Source organism: Pseudonaja textilis, chromosome Z, assembly GCF_049901715.1.
Source record: "Pseudonaja textilis isolate UNSWEBS1 chromosome Z, rPseTex1.2, whole genome shotgun sequence".
Lineage (NCBI taxonomy): Eukaryota > Metazoa > Chordata > Lepidosauria > Squamata > Elapidae > Pseudonaja > Pseudonaja textilis.
The window spans coordinates 40,285,049-40,312,817 of NC_142008.1; the positions used below are offsets into that span (position 1 = coordinate 40,285,049).

Below are 27,769 nucleotides of genomic sequence, written 5' to 3' on the forward strand. Positions count from 1 at the left end.
TTAGGCTTATCTGCTCTCAGCTGGTCACGTTCACTCCTTCTCCTGGCTTCCTCTAATAGCCTGCTGGTTATCTCAGTTACTGATAAACTGTCTTTTGGCAATACCTCTAATGCAGTCACAAAATCATCATAGCTTCGATCCAGAGAAGACAATATGATGTATACTTGTTGCAACTCATTAAATATAAGCTCTTTTTCTTGCAATTGTTGAAAAATGCTTTTCATACAGTTTAAATGAGTTAACATGTCTCCATTTATCTCAAGATGTGTTCTAAACAGCTTCCGTGTAAGATAGATATGAGCTCCTACACTGTCTCGAACATAAATCTTTCTAAGATTCTCCCAGCAGTCTGCAGCACTCTCCTCTCCACGGATATGGATCAGTTGCTGGTCTGAGAGAGTCAGTCCTATGATGCACAAAGCCTGCTCATTCTTTCTTTCATAGTCCTGTATCTTTTTATAATCCTCTTCATCATTAGGATTTAAGTTAGATACATCTGGTGGGTTTGTAATTATGTCCCACAAACCTTCTCTTCGTAGCAGTAAACTACACTTCATTGACCATGAAACATAGTTTGTTCCATCTAACCTGGATATCATGGACAGACTTGGCAAATTTATTTGTGCCATTGCTCTGCAGAAAAATAACTATTTAACAAACAGTTTGTCTTTACAGCAATGTGTAACTCTTGACCAAACACTCTCTGCTAAAAACTGGTTAGCTAGACTGTGCACACTGCTGGGCCCATAACCAATGTTAGTGTTTGGGGATAAACCCCCGAGCTGAGTGTACAGCAGCAGTCAAGCCAGGCAGCCAAATGAGAGTGAGGCTGGGCCCAAGAGTATACACACACTTGAGACAAAAACACTGTTTGTGGTTTTAAATAGGTATTTAATACACACAGAGATTAAGAATAGTCATTCAGTCCATATGTCAGTATCCAGTATATCTATCCAGTTACCTAGTCTTTTAAACAGTAAATACAATGTCTTTATCTGCTTGTAAATCTTCTTCTTCTGATACCTTTCTCTCAAATACAATGCTGAATCCACAGCTCACCAAGCAAACAGTCCTTGTGTTCAGTAGAGAGATGTATCTTGCACAGTAGACGTCTCATACAGGAGTAAACAGTAGTAGGCAGACAGACAGCAGACAGACCAGAGACCAGTAACACCAGGAACCAGGAATCAGACTAGGGACTCGAAACCAGGATCAGAAACCAGGAAGTGTTACGTCTCTCTCACTGCCTCTTATTGCAGCCTGCAACCACACCCATAATTATCCGATGACATTGCAGTTTGGAGCTTAAAGTTGCAAACACCTAGGTTTTATATATTCATTCACCCAAACCAGTTGGTGTATTCATATACCCAACAAAGACACTGACAAATGTTCCCCAGTTGCCCAAATTACACTTATATCTGCCACTGCTTTCAATCTCCTCCCCACTTAATATTTCCTGCTAAAGCCCAGGATCCACTTATCTTTTTGGGATCAACCTTGTGTTAATCCACTGGCCATTCAATGGCCTGATATTGTGGGCTCAGAGAGAGAGGGGGACTGGCTCAAAGTTACCCAGCTGGCTTTCTTGTCTAAAGCAGAACTAAAACATACAGTTTTCTGGTTTCAATCCTGGTGCCTTAACCTCTAGATCAAACTGGCTCTCAAATTTCTCATACTCTGCTATCTGATCCTTTTTCCATCTTCCTGTTGGACAAGTGTTGCACAGTGTTCCTGAAAGTATTCCTGTTTTTCAATCAATTTCTTTTTCATTGTCCCTTTCAAACATCAATAGTGTGTTCTCTTTATTCACTTCCTTCAAAGTAACAGAACACTTTGTCAATATTCAGCTGCAGAATAACTTGAGAAATTTAAGTACTTTTGAACGTTTAACTTCACAGCAGTAAAAGAAAACAACTACTAAGTGGGAAGTTTGCCGTTAATCTTATGAGTTTTTTCACAGTTCCTTAACAGGGAAACAAAAAACTATAATATAAAATAGGAAAACTTACTAGCAGTAAGGGACTCCTTATTTGGTTCTTAGTTAATCAGTTAATTTCACTGATCTGAGACAAACAGAACATTTCAAAATTTATTGTGAAAACACTGCCTATATTTTATCCATCATGTATACCTTATCTTAGTTCTAAGATAGCCATCTATTCCTGTATAAAGTTTCATTATAAAGATAATCCTAGGAATTATCAGTCAATAAGCAGATGTCAAATGATTAATGCCAGAATTATTTCATTTAGTAATTTTTGTTTCTTTTAAGTACATTGTATTTCCAATTCCTAATATTGGATTCACTTACCATTGTCAAAATACATTTAATCAGACCCCATTTGGAATACTATTTATATATTAAATGAGGTCTCCAGAACTGGACATGGTATTCCAAATGGGGTCTGATTAAATGTATTATATATATATATATATATATATATATATATATATATATATATATATATATATATATATATATATAAAACTGAATATTTATATACAGCCTGGAAGACAGAAGGGAAAGGGAGGATATGATTGAAACCTTTAAATATATTAAGGGTCTGAATAAGGTTCTAGTATGCAGTATTTTCACTATTAAGCAAAAATCAAAACATAGGGGCATTACATCAAGCTGATAGAAGAGAATTTCAAACGTAATGTTAGAAAGTATTATTTCACAGAAAGAGTAATGGAATCTTAGAACCAACTTCCAGTGTAAATAGTGGATCAATCATCAGTAACTGAGTTTAAACTTGCTTCTGGTTAATTTAAAAAAAAATTAAAAATCAAAGGACAGATTAGATGGATCACTATGCCTTTTTTTGTCATCAGTTTTCTATGTGTCTATGTCATGAATCGAAATTTGGGGACTTGGCAACCAGCATGAATTATGAGAGTTGCAAGGTCCCAGAGCCATTTGTGACTTTCTTGGGGGGCGGGGGGAGCATAGAGGAATCAGGATTCACTGAATGATCATAGTGACTTGCTTAATAACTACAGCAAAAAATTTTATAAAAATCTGATGCTACTTACTTAACCACCACATCATTTAGTGACAGACATTTTGGTCTCAATTGGGGTCATAAATCAAGGACCACCTTTAGATCCTCTGCTCTTTATTCTAAAAGGGGGCCTTCTTTACCCATGTATCAGATAAAACAAGCAATACATTTATTTGGGACCCTGCAAAATTATTTCAGTCATGCTGATGGGTAAAACTGAAAATTACAAATTTTGGAAACAAAATGTAGTATTGTTGAGGAAGATACACGTGCTGTTTTTTGGACTAGCAGAAGAATCACATTGTATTTTTAAAATGTAACATAGAACAATTAAAGAAAAGGAGAAGCCAGGATTTTAAAAAGTAACATCATTGAAAAACTTGTACATTATATGATGTTTCACGATTTTCCAACACAAACATTTTCATTATATGTTATTGCAAATTCACATTCATAAGTAATGCATGTGCCCTAAACCTTTTCTCTGATAGGTGTCTTTAGAATTCATTTATTTTATGCAATTTTGCTTGCAGGGCAAATCTCATGATAATATTTGTTATTATTTCCACAGAAAGCCGCAGTAGCCTTTTAGTTCCGTCTGCTTTGCCCAAAGTTGCTTATACAATATGTTCAGAGGTCAGAAGAGTGGTTGATGGCTCAGAACAGAAGTGCTATTTATATCTAGGTCTGTGATTTCTGGGAAACATTTCTGAAAAATTATCATCTTCTTCATCTGGTCATAATCCCACAGGCCCTGCATCTTTACATTTTCAATGCACATCAAGGTTTTTGGGAATGAAAACTTTGAAAGGAGTGTAGCTATGTAACAAGACTGCTCCTTTAAGGCTTTTCTTCAAGAAGGCTTAACCTTCACATTATTGAATCCTGAAATGACGACCTATTATGGTCAAGTTTGAGTTCTCCAAGAAGCTATTTTAAAAAGGATTTTGGAGAATAAACCAAAGCTCAATGTTTTAAATGCCAAAATTAACTCACAAGAGTGGGTCTTTGCCATATGTTCTTGAATGGGTAAGTGCTGTTCTGCCAACCAATGCTAGGCACCCAGTTTCTGATCTCTAAAGCTGCACTATATAGCAATAGAACTGCTAGGTGGGCAGGAGCCAGGGCAGAGAACGGTACAGGAACTCACCCTGTTGTGTGGCGTTCAGGTCTAGAACTGAGATTCTCAGCTTGTCAGTTGACAAACTCAGCATCTTTAACCTCTGAGCTATCCACCCCACCCCACCGACACTGCTATCCAGAGTCAAAAAAAAACAGAGTACTCATATAATTAGTTTTAGGTGCAGCATTACATAAACTTTATATTTACTTTAGTAACTGAGACCTATTTCAAAATTTTGCGAATAAGGAATTGGTAAATTAATACTCAATTGTGTGTGTTTAGCTTATTCTGATTTATAATATTTTATAATATTTCTAAGCACTGATTCCCTTTCACATACTAGTACTTTTGACTATAGGGCCAACTGTAAAACATATATTTTATACTACTTGGCTTCTGTAACTTCTTGGTCTCTTTTTACTTATACTATACCTTGATTTACTTACTAGGATGTAGATGTTATCAGGAAGGAGTCATGCTTTAAGGTGCATTTGCTAGCTAGAGCCATGTAGAAATTATCTATTTACCCAAATAGTTGCCAATTAGATTGGAAGTTATTGCTTTTAGAGATTTTGGAAAATTTTAAAAGGTAGACACTTCCATTAAAGTTTGAGAAAGAGACAAATGATATGAGGATAGGAACACAGAACAATAGTTCTGTGGACTGGTCAGTCACCCAAAGATTTTGCATGAAACTCCTGGCTCTGGAGAGTTGAAGCAATTCTTATTTGGTAAAACTGGAAAGAACCAATTGTCCGTAATTACTTCGTTGTCTTTTACTTTTGCAGATGAATGTTGATGAATCTAATTTAGAATTATTAAGTATTGATTAATTAAATATTATTCAAGCTGTTAACAATTAGGAAATCTCTTTGATGTATGAACATCCTGACACTTGTTACTGTCTCATAACAAAGGTCTATGCAATACCATCAAATTAAATCAAACCTTTATTATGGTCATAGACCAGCATAAGGATGGTAGAGTACTGTCATTTAAAAAATAAAGGATGCATCAAAAGTAACAATAAAAAGCAAAAAATATAAAAAGCTGGGAGACATAAAGTAAAAGTATATTTTGAAAGCAAGAATCTAAAAGAAGAGATAGGAACATTATCATAGAAGTGTGCAGTGAGAAAAAAAGGAGAAAAAAAATATCAAGTTGCTGAGCATTCTAATATAGTGAACTAGATGCTCATTAAGTCTAGTTTGTGGCACAGATCATCATCCAACAAACACAGAAGCTGGCAACATTGTTTGTTGCAGTATATTGTTGTTGATATTTAAAAGCATATGCATTACCACAGATTCTGAAGATTAATGTTGTTTTTAACAGAAAATGTTACAGTTTTTACTTTTTAATCCTAACAAAAATGGGCTATTTTCCAAAACAATTTTAGACAAGAAAAGAATGTTTAGAAGCAAGAATAAGTTAAGAATAAGAATCTTTTTTTTTTTTACCAACAAAAAGCATGCCAAAAATGCAGTTGAGAATTGATCCTTAGGGTAAAATTTTGGAAGTAATATGACTAGTATATTTGCAAGATAAATGTAACACTATGTTTTACATAATCACAGTAATTGAATTTTATTACAGTTATTTAATTATATTTGGTAGCATATATTTAATAATTTTATGTTGCAAACAACAATATAAAATTAGGTATCAGAATCTTCCCTAAGCATCCAGATCATTACTCTGCTTAACCGGTGTATTTATTCTTCCATAAAAGAGACGCCAGGTCAGTCCTCAGCATTAATTGGAACTTGAAGCAGATAGAGAAAATTTTTCAATTTACTATATAATTCTAGAATATTAGTGCAAGTAAATACAAAAATCAAAACAAAAATCATCTACCCAACCAGGGATTTTGTGAATTATAGGATACGTGAAAGTAATATGAAAATCCCTCTAAAAGGATCAAAATTGCAGGATCCAAGTTACTTTTGATTATACCCTGTACACAAGGGCAATCTCTTTCATACCGGGATATTTCATCTTTGAGAACTGCTAAGGGAAGAATATTAAAAACTGCCAAAATAAACATTATATAATATTTTATTATAAAGAAATATTCCTACTTCCTATTACACTGGGTCCTATCACCTGCTTCCCACCCAGCCATCCTCCTTCCATCCCACCTCACTTCACTTACCTTTTCTGAATATCACTTTTGGGAATGAAAATCAGACAATCTGCCAGATGGCCTTCCTATATGGAGGCCACATAGTGCCAGGAAGTGGCCATTATTTTGGAAGGGGCTGCAGTTAATCTTTAATCCCACAATTCTCTCATTTTGTCTTAAGTCTTATTCAATATTTTAATAATTAAAATAAACAGGAAATAAGACTACAAGCATCCCTAGGTTGTCCGTTTTTGAATCTCACAGGGCTTTATTAGATTTCCATTGACTGCTATTTTTTTGGTGAAATATAAATCAATTTTTCCCGTTTGATGTGATTGTCTAGAACATTCATATCTTCCAAAACTTTTAACAAGAAGGTCCAGTTCTTTTGTCATTTGTTTTTTATTTTATTTCTCCAGGTATTGCAAAATGTCCAACATGTTTCTTATATCTCTTTTTAGCTGTCTTTTAGATGAAAAAACACATTGATCCTCATGAATACATTTGGCAAAATTGTTTTCAACATTTTAGCCAAAATCACGATAAACAATTTTTAATCATCATTCAGTAATGATAGCCAATAGTTTCTTGTTAAAGTGAAATCGTATTCCTCTTTAACTATTACTAATATATTATCTTTTTTGTGGCATCTTTCTCTTTTCTGGCATCTTTCTTCTTTCTAAAATAGGATTCCTCATATTTTCTAATTGTTGTAAAAGTTATGTTTAAAGCAGGCACCATTCCTATCTTAGTCTTTAAAAGCTTTCAAAGCTTTCATTAATATTAAGGGTCCATTCAAAATTCTTCTGTTTCTGTGTAATCTTAAGCAAAAAAAATTTTTTTTTCAAATATTCATCTATTCTCTTTAGGAAAATTTGTTGTCTATATAAATTGGAATAATATTGATGAAAATCCTATTTCTAATCAAAGTATTACACTGGCTATTGTTTGTTAATAATTTTCATTGTTCGGTCTATCTTGCTGCTGTTTATTCTCTAATTCTATGCCACAAAGAATTTGTTCCAAAAGTTTGTTGTGAACAGTTTAAATGCAGTTGGCATGAACTGATCTCCTTTGATGTAAAAACAGGAGAAGACACAATGCTCCTCTGTGGTTTTTACATGATGAAAGAACTTCTTTATAAAAAGCTATCAATTTGTGGGACTAAGGAAGCATGTCTTCTGTGTTGCTGTCCTGTTCTTTGGGACAGCATCTTCCCGGAGATATGGACAGTGTACCTCACCTGTGAAGGTTTACTAACTAGCTTTGTTCCAGGCCACTGTGTTTTGTCATTAAATTTTAACATTTTCATTATAAAATCCGATGTTGTAAGCCAACCTGTGTCTTCTAAGATTGGCCAACATAAGAAGTGAGGTTTATGACTATTTAAAAAATGAAAAATAAGCCACAAATGTTTAAGACACTCCACCTATTCAAAATTAACCTCATTAATAATTCAAATTCAAGTGCTGAGGATTTTTTTTTTTTTTTGCAAAACATACAATATTAGTTTTATTATAATTCAGGCATAAATATTTTTCCTTACAGAATAATTTAGGGACAAAAAAACCTGCTTCATCTTTAACAGACATCATTTGTGTTGTGTCCCTGACAGTTTCCGTTATGTCTTTTGAACTGGTTGGGGTTTCCCAACCAGGTCCGCTGTTTGAGCTGGAACACCAGCCGTTCCCATTGGCTGGCTCCGTTTGACAGTCGGCTATAAAGCCGCTGTCGGGCAGAGCCAGCAAGCGGCAAGCGGAGGAGCGCGGACCAACGGGCAGCGCCGCAGAGCTCTCGCCCCGGGCTGCCCGCCCGGCCGGGGCAGTTCTCACCATCTGGGCTGCCCGCCCAGCCGAGGCATCTATCGCCCTCGGGACCGCCCGCCCAGCCGGGGCGGCTACTGACCTTCCGGACTGCCTGCCGAGCCGGGGCGGCTAACACCTCCCGGACTGCCTGCCGAGCCGAGGCAGCTAACGCCTCCCGGACTGTCTGCCGAGCTGAGGCGGCTAACGCCTCCTGGACTGCCTGCCCAGCCGAGGCAGCCATCGCCTCCCAGACTGCCTGCCCAGCCGAGGCAGCCCTTGCCTCCCGGACTGCCTGCCCCGCCGAGGCAGCTAACGCCTCCCGGACTGCCTGTCCAGTCTGGGCAGCCGCGTCAACCTGCTATGTTTAAATAAATTGTGTTAGCCTTCAGCTCCGTGTCTGCCTCGTGTGTCATCCCAACGACTACACAACACTGGCGACGAGGATGGGATCACACGAAGGAGAGGCAACCGGACTGAATCAACAGAGCTAACCACCGAAAGCGAAATCGATGAAACCGCCATCGCCAGCGCTCACGAGGAGCGCGACAGCCAAAAGAGCTGAAGCTACAGGCATTCGCCTCGCTCACAGAGAGCTTGAGCCCAAACCGCTGCGTTGGGAGCTGAAAATCGGGCGCTGAAGCCGCAGCCGCCCCGCGCGCAAAAAGGGGCGCGAAATTCAATGGCTGTCACTAAGCTGAAGCCACCAGAGCAAACTTACGGCGCTGAGAGCCTCAGCCGCCACAATCGCAAAAAGGCGCGAAGTTCAATTTGCTGCCACTAGCTGAAGCCACTAGAGTGAAGTTATGGCGCTGAGAGCCTCAGCCGCCACAATCACCAAGAGCACAAAGCTCAGAGCCTCCGTTTGCTGAGGAAGAAAACCCCCCCGCCAGGCATTGCTGCTGGCACTACCAAGAACGCAAAGCTCAGAGCCTCCGTTTGCTGAGGAAGAAACCCCCCCGCCAGGCATTGCTGCTGGCGCTACCAAGAGCGCAAAGCTCAGAGCCTCCGTTTGCTGAGGAGAAAACGCCCCCCGCCGGGCGCTGCCACTGGCACTACTGAGAGTGCGAAGTTCTAGCCTCCCTCGCTGAGGAGACGAACGCCGCCCACAGGCACTACTGCCGCCATTTCCAAAGGCCGCCGAAATGAGCCGGTCTACCTGTCAAACCGCGAGGAGCCGATCTACCTGCTGAAGGCAGAGACGAGCCGGTCTACCTCCTGAAAAGCCGATCTATCAGCTGAACGCAGAGACGAGCCGGCCTACCCCTGAGAGCCGACCTTAGCCGCTGAAGGCCGAGACGGGCCAGCTACCAGTTGAGTCCAGAGACCCCGATCTACTCAGCAACCGTCGACAGCGGCCCCCAGCCTAAAAGGGCCCGGTCAACCTGTCAAACACTGAGAGCCTGGTCAACTCGCCAAGAGTTTCCTGAAGGCCCCGGTCTACCTCGCCAACGACAACAAGACTTCCCTGCAGGACCCGAGCTATCTCGCCGACACTAAGAGCTCCCTGCAGGTTCCGGTCTACTCAGCCAACGCCTAGAGCCGATCCCAGCTGCCTCGCCGATGCCGAGAGCTCCCTGCAGGTGCCGGTCTACCTCGCCGACGACAACTCCCTGCAGGTGCCGGTCTACCGAGCCAACACCGAACGTTCCCCGAAAGGCCCCGATCAACTCAAGAGACACTGAGCACTCCTCAGCCGGACCCGGTCTACCGGCGAAGGACTCCACCCCAGCTGGGATCCCCTGGGACTGGAGGTCTATATGCAAGTCTATGTGCAGGTCTAATTACAGGTCTACCTTGTCCCTGGCCAGGAGGAAGGGGTGTGTCCCTGCCCAACCACAGTCCCAGCCTGGGCTGCCATATCCCTAGCTAAGGGGGAAGGGGTGTTGTGTCCCTGCCCAACCACAGCCCCAGCTTGGGCTGCCATGTCCCTAGCTAAGGGGGAAGGGGTGTTGTGTCCCTGCCCAACCACAGCCCCAGCTTGGGCTGCCATGTCCCTAGCTAAGGGGAAGGGGTGTTGTGTCCCTGACAGTTTCCGTTTGTCTTTTGAACTGGTTGGGGTTTCCCAACCAGGTCCGCTGTTTGAGCTGGAACACCAGCCGTTCCCATTGGCTGGCTCCGTTTGACAGTCGGCTATAAAGCCGGCTGTCGGGCAGAGCCAGCCAAGCGGCGCAGCGGAGCGGACCAACGGGCAGCGCCGCAGAGCTCTCGCCCGGGCTGCCCGCCGGCTGGGGCAGTTCTCACCATCTGGGCTGCCCGCCCAGCCGAGGCATCTATCGCCCTGGGACCGCCCGCCCAGCCGGGCGGCTACTGACCTTCCGGACTGCCTGCCGAGCCGGGCGGCTAACACCTCCCGGACTGCCTGCCGAGCCGAGGCGGCTAACGCCTCCCGGACTGTCTGCCGAGCCGAGGCGGCTAATGCCTCCCGGACTGCCTGCCCAGCCGAGGCAGCCATCGCCTCCCAGACTGCCTGCCCAGCCGAGGCAGCCCTCGCCTCCCGGACTGCCTGCCCCGCCGAGGCAGCTAACGCCTCCCGGACTGCCTGTCCAGTCTGGGCAGCCGCGTCAACCTGCTATGTTTAAATAAATTGTGTTAGCCTTCAGCTCCGTGTCTGCCTCGTGTGTCATCCCAACGACTACACAACAATTTGCATCTAACCACACCATGAAATGCAAGTAGATGAAGACGTGTACAATTTATTTTGATCATATTCAACCATTGATTTAATGCAGAAATGAAAGAGTAGCAAAATAATAATTAATCTTTGTGTTATCTTTCTTCTGATACAGAAAAGTTGATCACATTATATCATTAAGATTTTTTTTAAGTGATAACATTAAACTTAAGTATTTTATTCACATTTTGTTACCAGTAATTATACTATCACTAGTGTGGCATTTGAAATCACCATCACCAGCATTTCATTTTAGTGTGCCAAAGAACATGCAAGTTGATAGAGAACAGGGAGTTTTGCTCAGTTCCTATCCAATAATTTACTGAAAAAAGGATACAAACATCTTTTTACAATAAGTTGTCACCAAATTTGAGGCTAGCACCAAATTTAAAATAGGAAAAGCTGTGAAAGCCTGACACACAGACGAACCCAATACACAAGCTTGATGATGGCAGATGAGATTCTGCCGAAAAGTTGCTACAACTTTAAAAGCATAACTATAAGGACGTGGGAAAATACCTGAACAAAGCTGAATACCATACATGCATGCATACATACATACATATATACATACATACACATATATTTACATATTACATACTATTTCCTATACTGCAAACATGACATGTGCATGCATTCCCATTTTCATCTAACCTTTTAGACATCTGCAAACCAATAACACATATAGTATGTGTGGTTGTATTTATATTAAATATTCAACCCAAAACAGCTCTGTGTATATGAATATGCATCATGTGACTTCCTCATAGTGCTGATCCTTTGAAAACTTTGAGTTTGAAGAATGTTATTATATTATTTTCACATATCATGTTGCATGTCAGATACACCCAGCTAAAATTATGAATAGTGTATTCAAATATATAGAAATATATATTTGCCAGAATACAATCAAGGTTTTAGTTCTGCTGCAACCAGTTTCTGGATCTGTTTTCACTCTAGTTCAGTGACAAAATGAAAAGAATCAGAGAGGTATACCAATGTTTAACAGAGTAGTTGCTCCTGTTACTAAGCAACTATCCTTTTTATACCACGGACAGATATCAGAGTATCTGACGCCTTCTCTCTCACACCTTCATGAATGAAAAAGGTTAGACACAATCACCTTTGCAGTCCTTATAAAGCCAGTATTCATTCTTCTGTTTTGCACAAACAGCATTTAGCCAAGCCTGCTCCCTACAACATCTTGCCTTGAGCACCTGAAGGAAAGGTGTTTTAAAATAAGTGAACTAGTATTGTTGCCAAGCAAACTACATGGATGTATTCTTGAAGCTACTGACATTTGGGCCAAAGTCAAAACTGGACTATTAATAAAATACATCATGATGATAAAATAAGACAATTTTAAATAACAGCCTATTTGACGCTTAGCACAAATTATGGAGTGCTAAGTATAAATTATGGAGACATATAGGAGAATTTTATGTCTTAACGAAACTAGGAGAAATAGCAGCTCATTAAAGTCAGGATTCTAATAAGATGTTTTATGTATAATCTTGTATTTGGAGCAGAGTAACTGCAGTATTGCATAATGATGTACTGTACCTTATATAATAGGATTTTATAATTTAAGTGATATAATACAAATGCCAAAGGATTACTAGAAAACTGACCTCACCCTCATAGTTTTGTGTTGGTGCTGTTGACCTATTTAAATTATTCCAGCAACGCCACAAAATATGTCTGTTTCCAGAGCACATAAGCAAACAGGTATATTGCAAAGTGTCACCATTGCTTGTGAGTTATTTCTTTAGTTCTTTCATGAATATATTGTGCACTAAAAGAAAATCAAATATAATAAGGCAAATATTACAAGCTAACATTTCCTTTTTAAAATATCCATTTAACATAACTAAGGACTGAATTATGTAACTTAAAGATAAATAATTTCATTTTGCATCAACTTAAAGAAGAAAATGAATAAATAAGATGTTAAAAATTGATCAAATGATAGATATCAAACAGCCTTGCCTAATGCAATGTACTGTGCAATGCGAAACAAATATTTTCAGAAAAAAAAATCACTGAATTCAATTATGCTAGTAATCCCAGGCAAATGAGTATAGTATTTCTGCTGTATTGTTCAGGTAATCTTGGCAATTTTAAGATGTGTGGACTTAAGTTCCCATATTTGTCCAGTATTGGTCAGTATGCAAGATTATGAGGTGTTGAAGTCCATCTTAAATTGCTACAGTTAAGAAATACAGGACCAAAGGCTGAACGACAATAACAGAAGCTTTTTAAAAAGAATGTTTTTTTCTGAATCTATTATCTACTAGCTATTGGGCCACCAATGGCATGAGGGAGGACAGAAGAGAATGAAACATTATCCCTGAGGAGGTCCAAACCTTTCTATTAGCTTACCTAAAAGTAGCTCTCAGCTGTCTCATCAGCTGGAAAATGGACTTATTTAGCAGCAGAGTGTTGTGGATATTTCAGCAGTGAGATCTGTAAGAAATTGTTGAAAGCAAAAAGAATAAAAAAGACAGGAATGTGGCCGAGCTGAAGAAATAATTTCAACAGCAGACTTTCATGAAATTCTACAAATAGATCTATATAGATTAGAATAACATGGAACATTCTCTTCTGTGACTTTTTAAAAATAAGAATAGGCTAATAAGATTTGGTAAATTGCCTTACTATTTAAAGGTTTAATATTTTAAATTTAATATAATATAAGTTTAATATTATTCAGATGACAATTTTATATACTTTCACGTATTAATATTGCTTGTAAACTATCAATCTAATTGACAAACCTATCAACATAATAATAATTCAAATGCCAAGATTATTAGCCAAAACAGTAAACTTACAATTAATAAATTATTTTAAATATGTTCTAATTTTCTAGTGGAATGTCCTGGCTTGTTTCCAAAAGGAAGTGAGAAAAGACAAGAAGCTAGTAGTGGACAAATTCATGAGAAACTCTAGGACAGTGATGGCAAACCTTTTTGTTGTGGTGTGCCGAAAGTGCGTGTGCGCATGTGCCGGCACCCACAATCCAATGAGCCCTGTCCCCCTGTTTTCAGCCTCCTGAGCAGAGGTGGTATTCAGCAGGTTCTGACCAGTTCTAGAGAACTGGTAGTGGAAATTTTGAGTAGTCAAAAACCACCTCTGACTGGAAATTTTACAGTATCCTTCCTCTGCCACGCCCACCAAGCCATGCCCACAGAATCAGTAGTAAAAAAAATTGAATCCCACCACTGATACAGAAGGAGCAGTGGGGCCCGGGGGATGCCATTTTTGCCCTCCTGGAGGCTCAAGGGAAGCCTCAGGAGCCTTCGGGAGGATGAAAATGGGCCATTTAGGCACTTCCAGTATTTCAGAAAGGCCTGTTTCCCCCCCTCCCCCCGCCCCGAGGCTGCAGAGGCTTCCCTTGAGCCTTGGGAGGGCGAAAACAGCTTCAAATGATCTAAAAATCAGCTGGAGGTGCGCACATGTGCAGTGCAGGTAAGTTTGACTGGGGCTCGCATGTCTGCACAAATGGTTCTGCATGCCACCTATAGCAAGCATGCCATAGGTTCACCATCACGGCCCTAGGAACAATGAGTTTAATTGAATTACAAAGTGATAAAATGGAATACATCTTAATAATCTTTAAAGTCTTGGGGAAATTCCAGGATTTATGCCACATAGACCTTAAGTATTAAGATTAGTATTGAATTAGACCCTGAAATCTAATAGAAATTTGTACAGGTATAAGTCAAAACTGCCATTAAATGGGCAAGCGTTCTGTAGTGATTAGCCAGGTATTTGCTTGCATTTTGCCAGATCTAATAGTTTTAAGAAATACTTTGATGCACATATTATGTCATGTTAATGACCATCCGTTACATTATTTTATATTGTCTACTTGACTTTTAAAATGCTCATCAAGGGGCATATCTCCATAGAATCAGCTATTATAATTAACTATTTTCCAGATGCTGAAACTTAGACTAGAAATGGAAATTGAAAAGTTTGGGTGACCTAAGTTCTCCAAAAAGAAAGGAAGAACTTTGGTGGGCAGAAACAGTCCAATGGGAAGTAAAAGCATTTTGAAGTCATAAAACATGTAAGATATTTTCTTGAATGTCTTCTTAAGCCTAGTATTTCTCAGTCTTGACAACTTTGACATTTTATAACTTTACAGTCATAAATGGGGTAAAATTCACTTAACGATTGTCTCACTTAGCATCAGAAATTTCAGGACAAAATTGTGGTGGTAAGTCAAGGACTACCTGTATAATAATCTATGGATGGATATTTAGTTTCACTTTTTGAGGGAGGGGGAGCAGAAAGCATTGAGAAGCTGGAATAGCAAAATGAGGAAATACAAAATTGGCTGGTTCAATACCACAACGTTTTGTTGTAGACAGCATTTGGACTGAATTATTTCTCAATTCTACAGTGTTGTCATAATAGTCTTACACACACACACACACACACACACACACACAAAACAGAAGGAATCTCAACTGTACCATAAAAATTGTGTGGCTAGCTGAATTTTTATACTTCAGTCTTTCTTTTTTCTTCTGATATTCTCTTTTTCTCTCTTTTTCCCTTCCTTAAGCAATTTAATAGCCTGGACATTCTTTGAATATTATTTTAGAATGATGAGGAAAAAAACTGCAATTTATTTTATGTATTGCAAAAGTAGAGAATGCCAACAACAATCTTCATTTAATGTGCTGGCAGCCAGGACTACTAATCTTTCAAATGCTACTAGATTTTCCTTTCTACAGGATATGAAAAAGAGGACGGTATTCTTACACACACACACACACACACACACACACACACACATACACACACACACACACACAGAAAGAATCACTGTGGTTTAAAGGCTTAATATGATGGTGTTTGTACTGGAAGAGTTCAGAGGTCTCCAGTTCTGAGCACAGTTGGATGCAGCATTAGAGTTATTTATGAAAACAAAAAAAGTGCTCCCATGTAGATGTGATCTATCCTTGGAGATGTGTTGTGGCATGAAGCTGTAAAGCTGTTGGTATTTCTTCAGCGCCTGGCAGAATCCTCTGCTCTGGGGAGGGCCAGAAGCGGGAGTCATTCTGTACATGAATCCAGGCTATTGTTCTGTGCATACTTTTTTTTTTAAAGTATCACAAAGCAGACTGTTACTTATTCAGATGCAGGAGCTCCTTCCATCACGCAAGACAGCCCATTCAAGTCACATGCCAAAGATCTCCTCAGAATGGGCTGCCGCAGCTGCTTCAAATCTGCTGTCTAACATAAGAAGCAGTTGGTCCAAGCTGACAGCAGTCAGCCTCCCAGCCTCTGCAGAAGACAAGGAAAAGATCTGGGATCCAAGCACTATGTTTGCCGAGGAGTTGTGGCTTGACAATGAGAAAGCCTGTGCTGTGGTTCACAAATCAAAGCAAGGACGGAAGCGCCAAGAACTCCTGGCAGTAACCTTGGGGGTTAAGATGGGAGTAAAAGGGGCACTCTTGTGGCAACCGCTGAAACTCTTTGCCTATTCACAGATTACCTCCTTGGTCAGAAGAGCAGCACTGACCCAGAATGACAACCATTTCAACTATGAAAAAGCACACAATTTTAAGGTAAGGACCTTTATGCTGTAGACCCTTTCTGCACTGAAAGCTTACCTATATTTTACTTAATCTGTCTGGTTGTTTTCTTGCTTTCTGAATGTGTCAATGTCTTTGGGTGACTTCATTTTGAGATGAATCAGATTCATGTAATATAGATAAGAAATACTGACCGGTTTAGAAATGCAAGGGTAGGGCTCCAACAAAAGACAGGGAATCTAATCACAGTTGATCTTACTGGAACAGACATTTCTCCTCCTTGTGACTCACTGAAAGGGGGAGCAATAATAAAGCTTCTTATGTGAAACAAAATCTCATTAAATCAGTAATAACTCAGTGCTGCATTTTCAAATATACCCCAATAGGATTCGACTCAAAACTGCAACTTTATGCTTTGACAGTACATTTCTCTGATTCATGATTGTTTTATTATGTGTATTTTGAAATTAATAACTAAATGATTCTGCCAGTTTTTTATTTCTGCCTATGAAAGTAATTCTTACACTCACCATTCATGTCAAATTCAAAGAACATGAAATCATGGGACACATGAAGAGTGGCTTGTTATTAGCTTTTCTAAACGCCATGTAGCCAGAGCTGTTGCAATAAAGGAAAACTTCCTCACTCTGGGTTTACATTTAGAAAGAGTCATTTTCCTATTCAGGCAGTGTTTGGGATTACGTGCATATGTATGAAAGGTGACTCATTTTCTAGGACTTGCCTTCCAAGCATCTGGATCTGTGTCTGTAATGGGAACCGCTGCATCCATTCCATAATAAGACGTTATCCAGTTACTGCAGTTAGAAGTATCTGAACTCTTTATGAGAATAAATGAAGAGAAACCCATAGTTATCATCAGGTTTGGGAACATATTCTGTGACACCTCATTTATTGGCAATGATGTTATGGTTGTGCTAATCACTGCCTTGAAAATAGCTCTGGAATTCTGAATATATGGGACTCCTGTTTGAAAATATGGATTTGTTTTTGTACAAACATTGAGCAATAAATATTATAACATCATGCCAGTACTAGTGTACCAGAGTAAAAAAAAAAAGCAAAAAAAACCTATTGCCAGAGAATTTGTTAAATTGACAATTTACTCTTCAAGGGACAGATGGTAACTACTATGGACCATATCCAAGTATAAACATAATGTGTTCACAAACCATACTCTTTCTACATATATCTGTAGGCACACTTGCATAGCAGGTTACTGCACTTTTTTAACAATTGCAATTGTTTAATAAGTATATAATTTTATTTTTATTTTTCAGCATGTGTGGACATAGCAATATTTTATCTTGAGTCAAACAGTATACAAAAGATAGCGTAATTACACAAAAGAAACCTATGAAATCTATTACTTTGCAATCTTTTATTCAACAAAAAATTAACAGGTATATAATTTTCTTCTGTGACAAGCCTTTCAACATATTTTTAAATTATTTAGCAAAATGGCTCATTTATAAAATGGTTCATTTTTGAAAGGATAGAAATCTGTGTTTGATTTTTAACCAAGTACAAATATTGAGCAATAATATTAAAACATTATCCTAATACTTTCAAGTTGAAGGATTTAAAAGTACTGAAATAATTTTTAATTATCTGTGTCATTGTTTTTTCAAAGAGAGAAAAGAGCAATCCTTTTTTAAAAAAATCTATAAAGCATTCTTAATTCTTATAAATTTCCCCTTAATCATCATTCTTTATGAAAAGTGATTTCATTTTAGCTGGGAAAATATTTCTTGTGACTTAGGACATATTTTCCACATTGACCTATGCATTCCTTCCTCCATCTTTGAAATTCTCTTGTTTACTCTCTGATTTAAAACTGGATATGTGCCCAAAACCTTTTATTTGTTCATTCTAGCAGTTTAGCATACTCTTTGGCTTCCGATTTAAGTTTAAGCAGGAAATATGATTTCTTCTTCTTAAATGGATAGCCTAAAAATTAGATATATGTTTTTGCCAATATAAGAAATTTAAAAATATGAAATGGCCGTACAACTATTACTTAATAGAAGAAAATTTTAAATCATATTATAGTAAAAAAAAACATTGTCAATGTACATGCTGTAAATTGTTTTTTAAAAAATTAAGACGTTTTTCTGCAATGTAATATTTAGTATTTACTCACCTTGAGTAATCTCATTATATATATGAGACCCAGTTTGAGTTAGTGGTTAAAGTAACAGGCTAAAAGCCACGTGATGTGAGTTTTAGTCCCCGCTTAGGCATGGAAAACACCTCAGCCTCACAGGGCTGTGGTTGTAGGAAAAAGAGAAGGAGGAAAGATTACTGTATTTTTTTGCTGCTTTGAATTATAAAATATAATACAGTATAAGTAAAATTAACATTAACATATAAAGACAAATTATATAGTAATTTGCCTTCATATTTAATTCATTTATTTAAAAAAAGATTTACAGATAGAACAGAAATCAAAAAGCAAAGGGTGGCAATTAAGATTGGTTTATTAAAACCAATCTTATTGGTTTTATTAAAATAGCAATAGAAATACTTAGACTTATATACCACTTTATATTGCTTTCCCCTCCACACGTTGAACCGAAAACCCCCGACACTGCACCAATACTGCACTATACAGCAGAATTCAAAAGAGCTACTGCCCTGGGATAGAAGCTGTTTTTCAGCCTATTTGTCCTTGTTTTTATTATTCTGTTCCATCTGCCAGATGGTTATAATTCAAAAAAAGGGTTCCCAGGATGAGATGGATCTTTGAGAATGTTTTGAACTTTCTTAAGGCAGCGGAAGCTATTAAGCTCTTCCAAAGAGGGGAGAGGGCAACCAATGATCTTAACCCTCTGGAGTGCTTTCCTATCTGCCACTGTGCAATTGGCAAACCATACAGAGGTACAGTAAGTTAAAATGTTCTCTATGGTGCAGCAGTAGAAGGTCACCAGCAATTTTTCATTCAGTTGTTGTTTTCTGAGAAGTCTCAGGTAGTATAATCTCTGCTAGGCCCTTTTGACCAGTGCTGCAATGTGAGCACCACAGGTCAGGTCCTCTTTTATGGTAACACCCAGAAACTTAAAACTAGCCACTTGCTTGATCTCAATTGATAAGCAAGGGCTGGATGTCTGATCTGTTCCTTCTATAGTTAATTTGCAATACAACAAAAAGTATAATTTCTGGAATTCCTACAATGTCTATTTAATCTCCTGGCCTACCTCAAAGGGCTGACATCAATATTAAAAACTGTTCCTTTTATTTATGGGGAACAAGATTAAGGACAAACTGTTTTGAGTTTCTTCTAATACTCTTTACTTTCCTAGAATGAATAACTATTTTTCCTCTCCTGCAGCCTAACTACAACCTACAAATTCATTTAACTATTTCCATATATTCCTTAAATAACTGTTGTTTATTATTCTTATTATATACAATTTTCCAATTTTAGAAAATGCTAAAAATGTTAGTCTGTACAAATCCTAATACGCTGGTTTTAAAGAATCTGTTGACTGAAATATCCAATACTTTGTAGTCCAGCATTGGATATTTTAAATGCAACTGTTTGCAACTGCAAAAAGATTAAATAAATAAAACTATTGCTTAACTGAACTATAACAATAAACCAATCTTCAACAGATGTATTAGACTTCAACTCCTATAATCCTCAAAGCAGCACTGTGAGATGAAATACAATACATTTGATGGGCAACAAACTGGCAAGACTATGTGGAATTATAGTGCATCATTATGTGAACAGAATCAGAATCTGAAGGACTTCCCCAATTTTATTTTTTACGATCTATCTTCACTGATATGTTCATCAAAATATCATCAAAACAGGGATTATGAGCATTTATATTTTATGGCTTGAATTTTTACAGTCTTGTGTTAATATATGAAAAAATATGATTGTTGTGAGCTATCTAGATTTGTTGAGAGTTGGGTGGCATACAAGATTAATTTATTGTCATGGTTTGTTGCATAGTCAGCCAGATGTTCAGACTAGATTTCATATTATTGTCTATATCTTGAGTCCTTTCCAAGGACTGGTATAGGCAGATATGGATGTTTGATGGCATTACTGATATCATTGCAGGATGGAAGCTGTTCCAAGTAAAATTGCCTTTTGCAATAAACTGATGGTGATAGTCATGATTTGTCAATATTAATGGTGTTCAAATGTTGCTTCAATTGTTTTGAGATTCCACCCAAGGTACCTATTACTATTGGTACTACTTTTGCGTTCTTTTGCCACAGTCTAGTTCTATATGCTGGACTTTGTTATTGTTAATACCATAATTACTACCTTTCTATGATGTCATCCAGACTCAAACTATCCCAGTAATTAATATAAAAGATTTTAATCAGTTTAGACAATTATAATTATAATAATGGGATCAACATTATTATTAAGATTAGAAACCTGAAGTAATTGTTTTCCGTGTAGCACAATGATGAGTGTAAAAATTGGACTTTGAAGAAGCAATCAGAAACATTATTGATAGTTTTGACCTTGAGTAGCTAAGAAAACAAACAGATCATAGAACACATTGATTCAGAGTTGTCAAAGTACAGATGATCAATCTCAAACTGTCACATTTCTTTTTGCATCTATTTTTTGTTTTATTCAGGGCAAAGTCAAAATGTAAAACTGTCAAAAATCCAGGTTTAAAAAGGGGGAAAACATAAACTAACCAAGATGTTAAAAAGAAAAAGGTACATCAAAAAACCCCAACACATATTATCCTTCCTAATTTAATATTGAAAATTATTATGTCATTGATTCTGACCTATTGCAAAATAGCCCCCTTAAAAAAAATTTAAAACTGATTATTGACCTGTTTTCTATATATTATATTAGTGACAAAATAGTTAAGGAAGAATAATAATACTAAAACAAAACAAAATTAAAGTTTCAAACCTCTCTGCTAACAAAATGTTATTGTACTCCATTTGTAGAAAGTTTATCACAACATCATATCTAATCCAAATTATCCCCAAAATTAAAAATAATTCATCCTAAATAAAATATACATTTTGTTTCTTTAATGCCATCTCTTTATCAATTGTTGCCTAATTAAATATATTAGATTCATTTTCCACAATGTCTGTCTTTTCATCAAAGTCCAAATAGAAGTGGTTTCCAGTTAGGTGTAATAAAGACATCCAGTATCCCTCAGTCTTCATAGGAAGAAGGAATGTGCCACTTCCCCATTCAAACAGAATCTGATATTGTAGGGATATGCAAGTTTAAACTTCAGAGAAATAGATGAAACCAACTCAGTTAATGCTCCAGTCATGAGAATATGTCTTTGGTCTGAAACTGGATAAAAGTCTTTTTGTATATCTTTATCCAAAGTTACATGCCTCAGCATATTTATCATGATTATTATTGTCTAATCAAGCTACAAACTATCATATTTTTGGTTCCTTATACAAGACTGAAGCTCCCTTGAGAAAATTATGATGATGAGAAAGTGGAAGTTAAGCAAGAAGATGACCAGCAGCAAAGTAAATGGACTCAATTGCAGCAATAGTGAATGCACATTAAGAGACCAAAAAAGCGAGGTTCAGGACAGACCTTCTATGTAATTTCTAACAACTAACATTAATTTGATGACACTTAGTCACTCGCTAGATACTATGAAACAAACTATTCTGACCATCTAAGATATATTTTTCTGTATGAAAAATACTACTCTCTGTATATGAATATATACCAGGAATGGTTGCAAATACAAAACATTTAGAGGGCAAACACAATATTATGGATATTGGTGGTGGCACCTCATGTATGCAGCTGCAAACTGTTAAGCAATAGATCACACAGCTAAATCAAATGCAGCGCTAGTCAACTCTGACATTCAATTAACACTGAATATAAGGCATTCAATTGTTTACAATTCTATGTCATTAATGTACTTAGTTCGGTGACTATTATATATTGGAATCCAAGTTTAATGCTCCAAGTTTAGAAATACATAAAATGCTGAAATAAGGATATCTCTCTATGTACATGGGCACCATTGATAACAATGGAATAAGTCAACTCTGCTTCTTAAGAAAAAAATAACTTTTTTTCAATGTTGATTGATCCTAAACTCTAATAACCATAACCCTTTGTGGATTGTATGATTTGAAGGAGTTGATAGGCAAATTTACCTAATAATTTTCTACTTTGTCTTTCTTAAACTACAACCTGGCCATGTTGGTTGGGGAATGTAGAATGATATCATACATTGTATGTAGAATGACTAATAAATGTTACTGATATAAATAATTGTTATACACTTCAGCTTTTCAGGAACACTTATCCAATGGCTTGTATCTTTCTAGCATGAATTTGGAGAAGTTAGGATAACCAATAGATGGGTTAGCCAAAAGATAGAAACTTCTATTTGCAGCTGATTGTCAGTAGATTAATAGGATGACAGGTTGGCAATCATTTTGGAATAATTATGTGATTTTATGCAAGAATATTTTATAGCTTCTCAGATCTGTTATATATGTAAACAGCCAAATACTGTACAAATGAGAGGTTGCATCAGGCTGACCTGTAAGCTGCAATTAAGAAAAACAAACTCTTTGTTTCCTGTAATGGTTGTCAGATCAGAAGGTGATGCTGGAGGAGAGAGGGGAATAATCATGCAAGCAATCTGAGCATGCATTATATTCAGTGATTAGCAGCAACTTTTCCTGCAGTTAGCGATGTTAACATTTCAGTGGGTAAATCACTGGTCACTGTCTTCACAATATCCTACAGAGGAGCTGTACAGAGAGCAGTACAGAATGGTCCTGTTCCAGATAAATAGTATAACAGCACACTGGTGACAGCAAGCTCCAGGATGAGAAAAAAGGCAATTGCAGATGTGCAGATGAACTCTGAGAAGCAACATCCAAGGCTTAACAATTTGATCGCCACCATATGTTCTTTTTAAACTCTCTTTAATTGGAATTTGATCTATTTTGATCTTTTCCTCTTGTGATTCCAACTGTCATTTTTAATAGGACATTAAAATTCAAAACAAATATACTGTTCCTAGCTCCTGATAGCAGGTAATTTCTTTTCAATTTTAAAAAGAACTACTTCGATTATTTTTCCCTTCTCATAATATTGCCAGTTGTAAATCACATCAATGGCAAAGCAAGGAATATCAGACTAAATATGTTATTAATGAATGGAAAGAATTCTAGTCTCCTCCATATTGCTGAAGATTTTGTGTTTTTTTTAACCAGAACACTGCAACTCGTTCAAATACACCTAGATTACAAAAAAAAAAAAAAAAGACTCCCCCAATCTCAGGTTCTCTTCCAAATTCAATTATTTAATAATTAACTTTAAATTGTCCTATATTCTAAGTTTTATTTTATATATATAGAAAAGATATAGTTGGAAAAAATTATTCCAGCATATTTCAAAGAAATTGATTATAATAAATATTTAATGCTTTTGTATTAAAAAAATATTTTGATTTTTTTTTACTTCAGTTCATTGTAAGGAAGGAGACCATGCTATAACCTGCTTAAAGAGACTAGAGTTTCTTCAATTGAAGAGTATCTGGGAAACTTACCAATCCTTCTAAGGCTTCAGCTGATAAATTAATTCTTATGTTTAAAAGTGTTAGAGATTCGTTACACTGAAATATATACACTTGCATTGTTATCATGACTATTTGAATTGCTTTTTGTGCCAGGTGCAAAAAGATTAATCCATTCAGAGCTCCTTTAATGTACTTTAAACAATTAATGTTTTAAAATTGGGAGACTTATCATTTTATAAATAGATCTTCAGTATGTTTTTAGAGAGCATCTAAACAAAGTTATTAGACCACATTATCCTACGCTTGATTCGCATGCTAATTTTTCCCACACATGTCATACTCTTCTGGCCCCAGTATTCCATCTGTTATTCAAAGTGCTTTATCTGCCAAGGTCATGAGCAAATTTGAGGGAGAAAGGAAATGAACAAAATCATTAAGGGCTTTCCACCTGTTTTTTTTCCCTGCTATTATATCCTCAATATATTATCCTCAATTATTCTGATGAATTTAAATTCTCATGAGATACCTAGGAAGAGATGGCCTCTTTTAGTGCATCTTTCCAGTATATCTTCCTTATAAATTAAATTTTCCTTTTTTTCCCTCCCCCTTCCATTTATAGTTTTCCAGGTTGCCTTACATATACCCTCCTGAACTTTGTTGAAGAAACCCCTTTTTACAGGCTGTCTCATATAAGAACAAAGATCCATTGAACGTAAACTTTTGTTTTAGTCTTTAGAAACCTGCAAAGTTTTATTTTTCACTGTTTTTATTGTAAAACACTGAGAATAGCTGGAAGATTTTGTGCTGCAAAAATGTAACAAGTAAATACACATGTGCAGCCTTATGGGTAATGCCTTCTTATTTCTTCAGTTTCTTCACATTTAGTAGTTTTTCAGGACCCTAAGTGTTTGTCATGGCTATTACCTTTTTAGAGTTGACCTTAGCTTGGTCTTAGCTTCTTAATATTCCTACAAAGCAATGTATATATATTTGGAGAGGATTTTAAAAATATTTATTTCACTTTGGGAAGAAAGTAACCACAGTCTGGGCAACTGGATTCATGAACATTCCCTACATGGGGCTGCCTTTGAAGAACACTTGGAAGTCGTTAATGGTATTGATTATTCAGCACATATAACACCATATTCTGCATGCTGTTTCAGTTTCAGTGTACTTCTAGGTGCAATTAGCAAGTATTGGTAGTTACTTTTAAAGTTTTTATCGGATTTCTTATGTGACCTTATCTCCCAAATAGTTTCTACACATCTCACTTGGCCTGGAAGGCAGGGCATGCCGCAGAACTATTTGCTAGTGGAGCCGAGGACAAGGACCTTTTCTGCCACAGTATCTATCCTGGAGAACATTATTCTAGCTGAGATTAAGTTAGCCTGACCCTTCTGGTTTTTCACAAGGCCATAGAGTCCTAGAGAACCCATCTGTTGGCCTTGTTGATAATTATTTTATGATGGTCAGCTGCTATCTGTTTTATTTCACATTCCCCAATTTAGTGACTGTAAACTGGTGGCTTATAAGTAATTTTTTATTTTTTAATATTTGTGTTCTTACTGTATAGATTTATATTTATTAGTTTGCTTTAATATTTTGATATTTTAATTGGTATTTACCGTATATATCAACAAGTTGAAGCCAAAATACCCCGAACAATATAAAGTACACTATTTCTTGTATTGTCTTAGCATTGTATTAGCAATGTCTGACAAAAGCATTTCATATTGTAACAGTGGTGAAGAACCATTTGATTTTAGTTATTATAGTCCTTGACTAAGATATGAGGTAATTTTAAAAACTTAAAATAGATGTTATCAAAGAATGCAGTGAAGACTCTGGCTCTAAGTCCTTACCCAGAGATGTTTAATGATAAATGATGTTGCTGAATATCTTGACAAATGTGCTTAAGTAACCTCCAAAATAATTAGAATTGTAAACCAGATTAACCCGGAATATAACTAGCAATTCCATATCATTACTTTGAACTAATCGATTTAACATTCTTCATTAAATTATGTCATAATACAGTTGGTACATTATACAGCCATGCCTCTGTCGCTACATTTGAAGTCCATGACGGTCCCATATAAAATTGCAGCTGTCAGTAGGGTTCAGTTTTCCTAATCTGAATATATTGTTTTATATATATATGTGAGTATACAATTGTACATGCATACGTATGCATTGCAGGACAACCAGCATTTCTAATGATCTTGGGCAGCTGCTTGAGATCAGTATGAGATTGAAGTACCTTTTTAGGGTAACGGTCTAAACTTGAAGCAAATGATTTAGATAAGCAAATGAATAAATGATTTAACCATGGCCAAACTTTAAATTCCAAAAGGTTCTTTTATTATTAATTCCCCTATTGCAGAATTAAGACCAGTATAATATTTCATCTCTTTCCTCACCCTGTTTGTTTCTGCATATTAACAATCAAATGGCACTTTCTGTGATTTTGTTGATTAAGAATCTGTCTGTATATTGGAGTTTGGATGAAACAAGATTACTTATGCAACTTGGAAAAGACAGGAAAACAAAAATAGTGTGTTTGTGTTTGCATAGTTGATTGAAACATTCAAGAATCAGTAATAGCCAAATTCTCCCTGAATATCTGCACAAATATCCTGTTATTCATTTTGATCCAAGTCATAATAAGCCTTTTATCTGTTATCCATAGATTATGTGTTGCTATTAATTTTCTAACTGAAAATTGATGGTACTACTTTCTGCCATTCAGAGGCAAGCAAGCACATACAAACTATTGTGAAGTCGAACTGAAGAGACAATAAGAACAAATAGCAAAACTTCTAGAAACTCTAAACCCTACCATGTATATGACATTGTCTGACTCATCCTCAAATATAAGATTCCTTGGCATCCTTATTATCCTAATATAAAAGTTCATACAGTAGTTGCATTATTCATATTCATTGGAATTTATTAAATATTGAAAAACATTCCGAATTTAAGAAAAGATCCACTACAAGTAGTCTTCAACTTAGAATTCATGTAGTGACCATTCATAAAACGTCACTGACAAAAGGGATTTATGACTGTTTTCACGCTTATGACTACTGCAGCATCCCCATGGTCACGTGATCAAAAATCAAATGCTTGGCAATTGGCTCATATTGATGACAGTTGCCTAGGGTCATGTGATCATCTTTTGTAACCTTCTGACAAGCAAAATTAATAGAGAAACCAGATTTATTTAACAACTGTATTACTAACTTAACAACTGCAGTGATTCACTTAACTGTGGCAAGAAAGATCGTAAAAAAGGGCAAACCGCACTTAACAAACATTTCACATAACAACATAAATTTTGAGCTCAATTGTGGTCATAAATTAAGACTACCTATATTGTCACAAAATAACATGGGATTATGAATAAGGTTTGTTCCTAAATCTGTCTTTAAGTCAATTTTTTTAGGTAAGTCAAAACAGTACATATAGTTCCTGATTACCACCAGTTAGTCAAATGGTTGCATTAGTGTATACTGGTATATAAAGTGATGTATGCCATTCTTCTCTGCAGGTCAGTGAACAACTGAAGCTGCACATTGTTACCATGAATATCATAAAGCAGAAAGTGTAGGGTGGGGGGTGGGGGTTTTCATTACTATAAATCATTATATATAATTCAAAATTTTACTATAATAGGCCAAACAGCAGTCTATTCACAAGTTGTCTGTAAATCAGAAGTTTTTAACCTAGCGATTGCCTCTAAACTCAACAAATACAATATGAAAAGAAAAAGAAAAAAAGAAACCTCACATGATTAAACCAATATTTGTGAATAAATCCCAAGGCATTTTCTTACTTAACTCTGAATTCGGTAAGCAATTTTCTGGGTCAAAGAGAAACTCTTTCTAGATAGACCAATTTAAAAATGTGCACTATGTTTAGTGTTTACATGATCTTGAAGAAGTATA

The 27,769-nt window shown here is 36.9% G+C and overlaps 1 protein-coding gene across 4 annotated transcripts in view; it reads left to right on the forward strand.

Moving 5' to 3' along the window:
* CHN2 (chimerin 2) overlaps window positions 1-27,769 on the forward strand; it is a 136,022-nt gene that overhangs the window by 95,121 nt on the left and 13,132 nt on the right. For 2 of the 4 annotated variants that reach the window (XM_026708131.2, XM_026708133.2), the window contains one exon: window positions 16,240-16,317. The exons of the other annotated variants lie outside the window; for them this stretch is intronic. In XM_026708131.2, coding sequence (XP_026563916.1) covers window positions 16,240-16,317 — 78 coding nt within the window. The remainder of the gene's footprint in view (window positions 1-16,239; window positions 16,318-27,769) is intronic. 4 annotated transcript variants of the gene reach the window in all.